The 12,961-nt window shown below is 48.6% G+C and overlaps 1 protein-coding gene across 3 annotated transcripts in view; it reads right to left on the bottom strand.

Moving 5' to 3' along the window:
• The window catches only part of LOC121505435 (monocarboxylate transporter 2-like), a 78,789-nt gene that overhangs the window by 42,374 nt on the left and 23,454 nt on the right, over window positions 1-12,961 (bottom strand). The window contains exon 2 of one of the 3 annotated variants that reach the window (XM_041780774.1): window positions 7,918-7,988. The exons of the other annotated variants lie outside the window; for them this stretch is intronic. Coding sequence (XP_041636708.1) covers window positions 7,918-7,946 — 29 coding nt within the window. The 5' untranslated portion in view covers window positions 7,947-7,988. The remainder of the gene's footprint in view (window positions 1-7,917; window positions 7,989-12,961) is intronic. 3 annotated transcript variants of the gene reach the window in all.

Raw genomic sequence — 12,961 nt, 5'->3', positions numbered from 1 at the left:
CAACACTCCCTGTTTTTCACCTGAGACTGGAAATCTCCTAGAGAAAGGGATGCTGCCTGGGCTGAGGCAAGAAAAAGTAAGGCAGAGGTCGACTGACTTCATTTTCGTCGACTTTGCAATAAATGCACTTCCTTAAGAGAGCCAAATCTGAGTTTAATCTCTCTGAAACCTCCAGAAACCTAAATGACCCCAGGACATTTTGGAAGGTTTGAAAAACTCCTGGGGCACAACATGAGCTGGTGAACCCTGTCATCTTTGAGTTCATGAGTCACTCATACTGACTGGAAAGTCTGAGATGTTGAATTACTTTAATGAACAGCAGGCTGCTTAAGTGAATCAGTGAATCCTGGTCTGACAAAGTCAGACTCAAATAGGGACAAACAGATCGTCAGACTAAATGACTGCTTTTAATTTTTCTCTTGTGTCTGTCTCTGAGGTTCAGAGAGCTCTAAGGAATCTGGACTCTAGAAAAGCAGCAGGTCCTAGCCGAGCTCAGACTCTGTAGTTGCGCTACGACTCTGTAGACGAGCTCAGACTCTGCAGACGAGCTCAGACTCTGTAGCCGTGCTCAGACTCTGTAGCCGTGCTCAGACTCTGGAGACGCGCTCAGACTCTGGAGACGCGCTCAGACTCTGTAGCCATGCTCAGACTCTGTAGCCGTTCTCAGACTCTGTAGACGCGCTCAGACTCTGTAGCAGTGCTCAGACTCTGTAGCCGTTCTCAGACTCTGTAGCAGTGCTCAGACTCTGTAGACGCACTCAGACTCTGTAGACGAGCTCAGACTCTGTAGACGCACTCAGACTCTGTAGACGAGCTCAGACTCTGTAGACGAGCTCAGACTCTGTAGACGAGCTCAGACTCTGTAGACGAGCTCAGACTCTGTAGACGAGCTCAGACTCTGTAGCTGTGCTTAGACTCTGGAGACACGCTCAGACTCTGTAGCCGCGCTTAGACTCTGGAGACACGCTCAGACTCTGCAGACGAGCTCAGACTCTGCAGACGAGCTCAGACTCTGCAGACGAGCTCAGACTCTGTAGCTGTGCTCAGAGCTGTACCTGTACAGAAACCACTCACTGTGGATTTTTTAAAATGCAAAGGAAATCAGCAGGCAAGGAGACAGTTTAAACCTCTTCCCCTCTGGAAGAGCTCAGACTCTGCAAGAGTCTGATCCTGGTCCAGACTCTGTTCCAGATTTGAAAACAATCCTGACTCCGCAAAGGAAATCAGCAGGCAAGGAGACAGTTTAAACCTCTTCCCCTCTGGAAGACTCCCACAAAGAGTCTGATCCTGGTCCAACTTCTGTTCCAGATTTGAAAACAATCCTGACTCCACAATCCAGAGCACTGAGTCTTTTCTAGAAAAGATCACAAATGGTGGTGTGAACAAAGCAGACAATAAAAGCACCATTCAGAGAGGACACTACTGCTTTTGTCAAACATCAATCATTCATTTAAACAGACTGAAATGAGACTCTGAACAGCATGGACAGCATCTGAGATTACTGTGGACCAGTTACCCTGTACCACATCCTCCTCAGTCCTCCCACCTCTGGCTCAAACACATGGAGACTAACTCCCAGTCCTGTCCCCTGTGTGCACTCCCCATGGCTGTTTTTCAGCATGCTGATCTTACTGAAACAATAAGGCTGAGCTAGAGAGCACCAGGGAAGGCTGGAGTCCAGGAACCAAAATAGTGTAGAATCAAATCATCCAACTGGCAAGAGGGCCTCAGACTGGGTTACATAGTCCTGGACAGCATGAGTGCAGCTCAGTGTGGACATGTGTGGACCAGTCTCTGTGCCCTCCAAGGACATGACGGGGGCTCTGGCTGGAAGCCTAAAAAGACTGCAGTCTTAGAGGCTCAGGATCTCAGGTTTAAGCCACAATAAGAGCCAAGCTGAGCCCACAGTGTTGTGTTTCTGTTGAGGGAGAGGTGTGGCTAAAGGATAATGTTAACCACTGTCAGCTCACACACAGAGAGGTCATGTCCTTCTAGGTTTCTGAAACTTTGATTTAGGTCTAGTGTTTTTAACCAGGTCTTTCTTTGGAGCCTCAGTCCAACGTCAAATCTGAGCTAGAAACACACAGACCTGCCAGGATCTGGGAGAACATGTAGACTGACTGTATAAAACATGGACAGGGTCTCAGTGATGTCACCACTGGTTCCTGAGGAGTAAAGAAACCCTAAGATGGCAGCCGCCACACTGGAAATGCTGTCAGTGTGTTTTTACGTAGGAGGAGGGGAGGGCAGGAGTTTAGGTAAGATTTCATGGGTCACAAAATCTAAACCCAAGAACCGTATTCTAAAGGTGTGTTTAAACTAGGCAGTCCACACTGAGTCCGGGCATGTTTGACCCGTAAAGACCAGCAGCCTGTCAGCATTAGGGATGTGCAGTCCCTCCTCCAGACTGTTTTCAGCATTCTGAGAAGTTTCTGGCCTCTGTGCAACATGAATGTATTACAACATCAAGTTTGATGAAGACAACTCCCACACCGCTGACCCACAGGTAAGACGTACGCCATCGTCTTACCTGTGGTTTAAATGATGAAGCGTAGAAACAACAAAGCTGTAGTAACTGTTAGAAAAACATCTGAGATCAAGAGGTTCCTGTTGTTGGAAACCCACTAACTTCTGCATTTGCCCTCATCTCCATTCTGATGCTGTTTGTTTGTTAGCGTTACGTCAGAATTTTATCCTAGGCTATCTTTGACCATGACAATGGTCATCTGTCAGCCTGTCTCACAGTGAGACACAGGACTGTAGTTCTACAGCCACGACCACAGGTATCACTGTGATTGGTCATCTTCCAGCCCAGAATCCCAGCATGTCTAGTTCAGGTGAAAGCTCCACACAGAGTCCTACACTGGAACTACTTCAGCTTGGTCATGGTCGTACCACAGGGAATAACCGGCGCTGGTGACAACCATAGCTCTGGGAAAGTTCTGTGAACATCACGTTAACACAAAGGTAAGGGACACTATATTGCCAAAAGTATTTGCTCACCTGCATTGACTGGCATATGAACTTAAGTGACATCCATTCTTAATCCATAGGGTTTAATATGACGTCTGTCCACCCTTTCCAGCTATAACAGCTTCAACTCTTCTGGGAAGGCTTTCCACAAGGTTTAGGAGTGTGTTTATGGGAATTTTTGACCATTCTTCCAGAAGCACATTTGTGAGGTCACACACTGATGTTGGACCAGAAGGCCTGGCTCTCAGTCTCTGCTCTAATTCATCCCAAAGGTGTTCTATGGGGTTGAGGTCAGGACTCTGTGCAGGCCGGTCAAGTTGATCCACACCAAACTCTCTCCTCCATGTCTTTATGGACCTTGCTTTGTGCACTGGTGCACAGTCATGTTGGAACAGGAAGGGGTCATCCCCAAACTGTTCCCACAAAGTTGGGAGCATGGAATTGTCCAAAATCTCTTGGTATGCTGAAGCATTCAGAGTTCCTTTGACTGGAACTAAGGGGCCAAGCCCAGCTCCTGAAAAACAAGCCCACACCATAATCCCCCCTCCACCAAACTTTACACTTGGCACAATGCAGTCAGACAAGTACCGTTCTCCTGGCAACCTCCAAACCCAGACTGGTCCATCAGATTGGCAGATGGAGAAGGCGTCTCCACTGCTCTAGAGTCCAGTGGTGGCGTGCTTTACACCACTGCATCCCATGCTTTGCATTGCACTTGGTGATGTATGGCTTGGATGCAGCTGTTACCATGGAAACCCATTCATGAAGCTCTCTACCACTGTTCTTGAGCTAATCTGAAGGCCACATGAAGTTTGGAGGTCTGTAGCCATTGATTCTGCAGAAAGTTGCAACCTCTGCATACTATGACCTCAGCATCCTCTGACTCCGCTCCGTCATTTTACGTGTTCTACCACTTGGTGGCTGAGTTGCTGTCGTTCCCAATGGCTTCCACTTTGTTATAATACCACTGACAGTTGACTGTGGAATATTTAGGAGCCAGGAAATTTCACCACTGGACTTGTTGCACAGGTGGCATCCTATCACAGTACCACGCTGGAATTCACTGAGCTCCTGAGAGCGAGCCATTCTTTCACAGATGTTTGTGGAAACAGTCTGCATGCCTAGGTGATGATTTTATACACCTGTGGACATGGAAGAGACTGGAACACCTGATTTACATTATTTGGATGGGTGAGTGAATACTTTTGGCACTATAGTGTAGCTGTAATGGAACAGTACTACACTCTTTAAAAGCACTAGACACCAGGATTAACAGGATCCTTCTGGATTTCAGAATTAGGAGTGGGAAACGAGAACCAGTTCCTGTTGAGACCTGGTTCCAATTGGCCTGATCCATCAACATCATTTACACTTTTTCTTAACGATTCCCTAATCGATGCCTCACCTCCACATGCCATAAAATACAGGCCTCACATGTGACAGTCAGCTTAACAGAGAAAATAAACATTTACAGTATCGCCACAAGGTGTTTAAAAAACACATTGAACAAGCACCTGTCGGCATGCACGCATACGCACGATTGGAGCACGCGCCTCTGCAGCGCTCCATCTAATCCTTCTTCAAAATGCTGAGTCTAGAATAAAACAGGTTCATACGGAGACGTTTACAGGAGCGGGAGGAGTGAATTATACAAGTAAAACGGTTAAATCATGGTGGGGATCAAATGAAGTTTCTTTTTTAATTTTTTTTTTTTTCAATGACAGACGTGCTCTCTTTTTCCTTCCTCCCCTCCTCTCCTCCCAGAAGATGAGACTGGTTAATCCAAATCTAAAAGGCCATCGTAGAATCAGGGAATGTAAAGTTCTGTGGGATTTTTAACACAGAAAGATTGGACTTCAACGTCTGCGTTGTGCTTAAGTGGCGAGCTCCATCCTGTTGAGTGTTTACTTTACAACAATCTTATAAAAAGTTAGAATACTTTAGCACATAAAGCAGTGAATAATCTCATCTTTATTTCACATTTAACAGGTAAAGATAAGTTTAAACGTTTTTAAAAAGCCTAAATGGTTTCTGTTGGCATGGCTGCAGCAGCACCTGTGGGTATGCGTAATAATATCTCATCACTGACGTGTTTTTAGAAAGAAAGAAAATGAGCAGTAGTACTGTATTCTAATTCAAATTCACAGATTGAAGATCCAGAGAGCAGTTTGTCTTAACCGAGACATATCCAACAAAATCTAGGGCTGTAGTCAACCAAAGAAAAACTCGGTCGACCAAAATCGCACCCAGGCACCAATTAATCGATTGGTCATTCAGGTTAAAAAATGTCATTCATTATAAAAACTTACCTCGTTGGGGACTAATTCAATCCATCCAGGCTCCTCACTGCACCTGCCTGGTACTCTGAATGATCCTAAAATGAACGTAACAAGTCTTTGGAAGCATTAATACGTCTTTTCGGCTCATCACATCTTTCTATATAATATAATTAATTTAGAGACGATCAGCACGCACCTGCCTTTAATCTCCGTGATCCCGGCGCGTTAACTCTTCAAACTCATACAGCCTACAAAATAACCTCAGATCATTGTTTTTCATCCATTTATAACGGTAACTATTAACAGGATCACTTGATCCAGCCCGCGCTGTCATTTTTGAGCATAAAGCAGACAGCATGTAGCGTTTATTTACGGAGGTGAGAGGAAAAAAGTTCGCTCGTCAGGACTTAATGACCAGCTGACATCTTTTATCACCTCTCCTTTCTGTGTGATTGTAAGAGAAGCTAACGCTAACATGAACACTTTAAGGAGATCATAAAACGGGATTATACTACGCAGCCTATTTGCCGACAGGTGAATTAAACTGACTGTGGGAGTTAGGGGAGGGCAGAGCAGAGACACTCAGCAGCGCCACTTCAATATAAACAGCCTGCATCTTTGTGACGAGTTGATGTGTTGTTTCTGAGCGTTAGTGCTGTAAAATATCAGAAAATATCCCACTCTGCTAGCTTTGTGTGCTTCTTTACCTGTAATTCCTAGAGCTTCGTTGCTCCTGTTCCCAGCAGCACGTCTCTCTCTCAACCGTTTCACATGCTTTTGGCCCAGACCAGCATCTTGGGGGGGGGTTCACTTACCAGGGTGATCTTGGTCGACCTAAAGCTTTCCGATCAATTAATCGACCAATCAAATTGAAGCTGTCAGCCCTACAAAAAAGATATTTTTTTGTCTATTTTAGCATGCTCTCCTCCCAAACACTTGATGTTGAACATTTTTAGCAATCCAAAAAGAAAATTCCCAGGAAGGAGTCGATAAAGAATTGAATTGATAAGAAGAATTGATAGCAGCATTGATATTGATAAAATCTTATTAATTCCCACCCCTATTCAGAAAGGTCTCTAACATGAGAAAGTTCATATTTTGCACTGTTAAACTATGGAGGAGGGTTGAAGGCCTCATCTGACTAGAATAAGCCACCAGACAAGTACATTTCTAACCACGTGGTCTGTTGGTCTTCACCGTGCTGATTCTGACCTGGTGAGATATTTATATCAGAGGTCATCATGCTCAGGCCTGGGCCAGTGTGAGTGAGTGTGGGGGGGTTTGATCATGCCTCAGCAAGGTATGGGCCAACTGGGCCTGAGTGGGTCCTCTGAAGCTTTTCGGCCAGCCCCATGTGGACACTCAGAGAACTACAGTGTTTTAAACTCCCAGCCTGCTTCACTCTTCAACACTCCATGCTGCCACTTCAACATCTCAGACCAACATCTCTAGACAGGCTCTCTTTACCAGAAACCCACAAAACTCTGACCGCTAAAGGTTATTATCAGAAATTCAACATGTTACTGGAGACACTGGGTCTTCACTAAGATTTAAATTAGACTTGGTGGACCAGGTCTGCAGAGCCCATCACAGCAGGACAGAGATGTACCACTGAAGGTGGCCTCAGAACCAGGACTTCCAGCTCCCTTTGCCTCCCTAATCAAAGCTTCCTCTCTCTCCATGTCTGCCGGGATAAACGAAGTTCCCTTTCACTAGTCAGAAGTCATAACGGATTCTGAATGTGAGCTTTTGTGGAACGTGGACTGTAATGAAGGGCAGCAGAGGGTAAGCTGACTGACAGTTGGAGGGATGAAAACATGACTGGATCAGAGTCAGAGAGAAAGCAGACGTTCCTATTTAACCTGAGGAGGTATGGAATTCATATCTGTGAGAGAACTGGGCCGATCTTGAAGCTTAATACGCCCTGAGACCTTGAACAAGGACTCTGTAGCTCAAGGTAAATGTATCTGAGATTAAGACCAGGCTTTGAGTCCTGTCAGACTTTACAAAAGGGAACTTGACCTCTACAGTCAGAGACTGCCAGCATGAACCCGACTACCCCCCCCCACCCCCCACCCACACACACACCTACCCCACCCCCCATGGTCTCATGGACTTGAAGTTATGGCAACCTGAGATTAACTCTAAGGTAACCTTCAAGTCACACACCTCACTCTGTGTAGAAGTAGTTGATGATTAACCCATACAGCACTGAAGCAGACAATACATCATTATCAAGCTGACATCACATCACAGCGCTGAGCTCTGGCAAACACCTTCACTGGTCTCCAGCATCAAAACCAGAACACATACCTGAGAAACAATGGCTCCCTCACAAAGGCCGCCATGTAGGGGGTCTTCCCACAAAATACACCAGGACTATAACACCCTTTAGACTCCAGTGTACGCCTCTGCACTTTCAAGCCTTTCCTGCAGATTCCTGGGGACAAACCTTGATCCAACACTTTCTGATATGTTCTATGATCTTTTTAAAGAACCAGTGTGGACTTCAGTCTGTGACCATGCAATACGATACAATACAGCAGTGTTGTAGTCGAGTCACCAAACCTCCCAGCCAAGTCCTGAGTCCCTAGTGTTCAAGTCCGAGTCCAGTCCAAGTCACCAAAGAAAAATCAGAGTCAAGTCCCAGTTGAGTCCTCTTTACCTGAGGCCGAGTCCGAGTCGAGTCCCCATAAACCGTGTTCCAGTCCTAGACGAGTCTCCATTACCTAAAACCTAGAGCCAAATGAAATTAAAATATTAATCATTTTCAGGCCATTACAGCTAGAGCCCAACCCATATGGGATTTTTGGGGCCGATGCCGATATTGGGGGCTAAAAAAAGCCGAAAACCAATATATATATATGAAATAAAAACATTGATATACACAGGATATATACTGTACATGAACACAAATTCACAAACACAAAGATGCAACTTAGACGACGTTAAAACGCTCTGTAGTAGTCTTTTATTAGATAATGGTGGACATGGAAATTAACAGTTGCATTTATCATTGTTTATCTCTACTCCTCTAAGCAGTAGAGACGCAACTGGTCGACTACAACTCCCACAATGCTTTGCTTGTCAACAAATATGGCTTCTCACTGAAGAAAGTCAAAGTACATGATCGAAAATGGATTAAAAATGGATAAAAAGACGCTAATTATCAGATGTAACGCTGTAGATTTAATCTCCAAAGACCCCAAAAAGTCACCAAAGTTCCGGGCTCGCTACGACAACGTCCTTTAGAGCTACAGAGGCATCCATGGTAGCAAACAAACAAACAACATGGTCAGCTTTCAGAGGTAAAAGAGAGTATGTTTCTATGACTTACGGTTCAAAAGTTATCAGCGTTTTTATAAACTGTGTCATGTTGCTGTATAGGACAACACTGTCCTCAGAGACTCCAGAAAGTCAGCCAAGTTCTGGGCTCACAAGAAAATGTTCTGTAAGAGCTATGAATGCTTGAAGACACGAGCAGAAAGGCACAACAGATCCGTGCCACGTGAGCTCTAAGGGTTAATATATGGGCTACATATTGGTCGATGTTGATTACTCTGTCATAAGCTATAATCGGCCATTCAAAGGTATGCTTGCTGCATTTTAGTTTCATTTCTTCAAGATTACGTGGGAATTCAAAGAAGAGCCACAGGTTTAAGCTACCTATCAACCTATCAGCTCCTCTCTCTGTCACCCAGGCTCGCCCGCTCCTCCTCTCTCTCCTCTGGTTGTTTTCACAGACAGCAGGTGACACTCAAGTGAGTGCGGATGCAGGTGAACACACACCAGGCGCTGCATGAACACTGATCAGTTATGTGGGTGTTGTCACACAAAAACAAGAAATATTACGGAATAAAAAAGTCTTCAGCAAAAAAGACCATGAACGCATCGCAGTCTAACAGAGACAGTCTGTGTGTGACTGAGCTAGTATTAGTTAGCGGTATAGTTACCTAGTAGATTAAACCTAAATCTATATTTAGAATAGTCAAAACTAGTCTAAGGATGAGAGAACACAAAGAAGAGTGGGTGTGACACTAGCCTGACAGCACTGCACTGAAAGCTAGCGTCGCTAGCGCCTTCCTTCCTCTTTGCAGATTAATGTCGTGCTTTGATATTTTGCCTCGTTTCACTTCGGGTGAGTAGTCATACATGAGTTTAACCCTCAACAGCCCACATACCACTTGATCTCCGTTTACTACTTTGAAAAACTGTTGTACCGCGGTCTTCCTGCCATACACTAACAGGTTAGCCATTAGCTGTTAGCCACCACCATCCATCTCATTGTTTACATCCTGTGAAGGGTCAGAGAGGAGAGGAGCATAGGACAGGACAGGACAGGACAGCACAGGACAGGACAGGACAGGACAGCACAGGACAGGACAGGACAGCACAGGACAGGACAGCACAGGACAGGACAGGACAGCACAGGATAGGACAGGACAGCACAGGACAGGACAGCACAGGACAGGACAGGACAGCACAGGACAGGACAGGACAGCACAGGACAGGACAGCACAGGACAGGACAGGACAGCACAGGATAGGACAGCACAGGACAGCACAGGACAGGACAGCACAGGACAGCACAGGACAGGACAGGACAGGACAGGACAGGACAGGACAGGACAGGACAGGACAGCACAGGACAGGACAGGACAGCACAGGACAGGACAGCACAGGACAGCACAGGACAGGACAGCACAGGACAGCACAGGACAGGACAGCACAGGACAGGACAGGACAGGACAGGACAGGACAGGACAGCACAGGACAGCACAGGACAGAACAGGACAGCACAGGATAGGACAGCACAGGACAGCACAGGACAGGACAGCACAGGACAGGACAGGACAGCACAGGACCGCACAGAGACAGACAGGACAGGACAGGACAGAAAGCACAGGACAGGACAGCACAGAGACAGGACAGGACAGCACAGAGACAGGACAGGACAGCACAGGACAGGACAGGACAGCACAGGATAGGACAGCACAGGACAGCACAGGACAGGACAGCACAGGACAGCACAGGACAGGACAGGACAGGACAGGACAGGACAGGACAGCACAGGACAGGACAGGACAGGACAGCACAGGACAGGACAGGACAGGACAGCACAGGACAGGACAGGACAGCACAGGACAGGACAGCACAGGATAGGACAGGACAGCACAGGACAGGACAGGACAGCACAGGACAGGACAGGACAGCACAGGACAGGACAGGACAGCACAGGACAGGACAGCACAGGACAGGACAGGACAGCACAGGATAGGACAGCACAGGACAGCACAGGACAGGACAGCACAGGACAGCACAGGACAGGACAGGACAGGACAGGACAGGACAGGACAGCACAGGACAGGACAGCACAGGACAGGACAGGACAGCACAGGACAGGACAGCACAGGACAGCACAGGACAGGACAGCACAGGACAGCACAGGACAGAACAGGACAGCACAGGATAGGACAGCACAGGACAGCACAGGACAGGACAGCACAGGACAGGACAGGACAGCACAGGACAGCACAGGACAGGACAGGACAGGACAGGACAGGACAGGACAGGACAGCACAGGACAGCACAGGACAGAACAGGACAGCACAGGATAGGACAGCACAGGACAGCACAGGACAGGACAGCACAGGACAGGACAGGACAGCACAGGACAGCACAGGACAGGACAGGACAGGACAGGACAGGACAGGACAGCACAGGACAGGACAGCACAGGACAGGACAGGACAGGATAGGACAGGACAGGACAGCACAGGACAGGACAGGACAGCACAGGATAGGACAGCACAGGACAGCACAGGACAGGACAGCACAGGACAGCACAGGACAGGACAGGACAGGACAGGACAGGACAGGACAGCACAGGACAGGACAGGACAGGACAGCACAGGACAGGACAGCACAGGACAGCACAGGACAGGACAGCACAGGACAGCACAGGACAGGACAGCACAGGACAGGACAGGACAGGACAGGACAGGACAGGACAGCACAGGACAGCACAGGACAGAACAGCACAGGACAGGACAGGACAGGACAGCACAGGACAGCACAGGAGAGAACAGCACAGGACAGCACAGGACAGCACAGGACAGGACAGCACAGGACAGCACAGGACAGGACAGCACAGGACAGCACAGGACAGGACAGCACAGGACAGGACAGGACAGGACAGGACAGGACAGGACAGCACAGGACAGCACAGGACAGAACAGCACAGGACAGGACAGCACAGGACAGGACAGGACAGGACAGGACAGGACAGCACAGGACAGCACAGGACAGGACAGGACAGGACAGGACAGCACAGGACAGCACAGGACAGGACAGCACAGGACAGCACAGGACAGGACAGGACAGAACAGCACAGGACAGGACAGCACAGGACAGGACAGGACAGGACAGGACAGCACAGGACAGCACAGGACAGGACAGCACAGGACAGCACAGGACAGGACAGGACAGCACAGGACAGCACAGGACAGGACAGCACAGGACAGCACAGGACAGGACAGCACAGGACAGGACAGGACAGCACAGGACAGGACAGGACAGGACAGGACAGGACAGGACAGCACAGGACAGGACAGCACAGGACAGGACAGGACAGCACAGGACAGCACAGGACAGGACAGCACAGGACAGGACAGCACAGGACAGGACAGGACAGGACAGGACAGCACAGGACAGGACAGCACAGGACAGGACAGGACAGCACAGGACAGCTAAGGACAGGACAGGACAGCACAGGACAGCACAGGACAGCACCAGACAGGACAGCACAGGACAGGACAGGACAGGACAGCACAGGACAGCACAGGACAGGACAGGACAGGACAGGACAGGACAGCACAGGACAGGACAGCACAGGACAGGACAGGACAGGACAGCACCGGACAGGACAGGACAGGACAGCACAGGAAAGGACAGCACAGGACAGCACAGGACAGGACAGGACAGGACAGGACAGGACAGCACCGGACAGGACAGCACAGGACAGGACAGGACAGCACAGGACAGGACAGGACAGGACAGGACAGCACAGGACAGCACAGAACAGGACAGGACAGGACAGGACAGGACAGGACAGCACAGCACAGGACAGGACAGCACTGGACAGGACAGGACAGGACAGGATAGGATAGGGCAGGACAGGACAGGACAGGACAGGATAGGATAGGGCAGGGCAGGACAGGACAGGACAGCACAGGACAGCACAGGACAGGACAGGACAGGATAGGATAGGGCAGGACAGGACATGACAGCACAGGACAGCACAGGACAGGACAGCACAGGACAGGATAGGACAGCACAGCATAGGACAGGACAGAACATTATAGGACAGGACAGCACAGGACAGGACAGGACAGCACAGCATAAGACAGGACAGGCCAGGACAGGACAGGACAGCACAACATAGGACAGGACAGGGCAGGACAGAGCAGGATACGATAGGGCAGGACAGGACAGCACAGGACAGGATAGGACAGCATAGGACAGGACAGCACAGCATAGGGCAGGACAGGACAGCATAGGACAGGACAGCATAGGACAGGACAGAACCACATAGGACAGGACCGAACAGGACAGCAAAGGACAGAACAGCATAGGACAGGACAGGATAGCATAGGACAGGACAGGACAGACCAGCATAGGACAGGACCGCATAGGACAGAACAGGACAGAA

The sequence above is a fragment of the Cheilinus undulatus genome, linkage group 23, assembly GCF_018320785.1.
Source record: "Cheilinus undulatus linkage group 23, ASM1832078v1, whole genome shotgun sequence".
In the NCBI taxonomy this organism is placed as follows: domain Eukaryota; kingdom Metazoa; phylum Chordata; class Actinopteri; order Labriformes; family Labridae; genus Cheilinus; species Cheilinus undulatus.
Note: the sequence above shows the minus strand (reverse complement) of the source record. Positions and strands in the feature narration are given on the sequence as shown.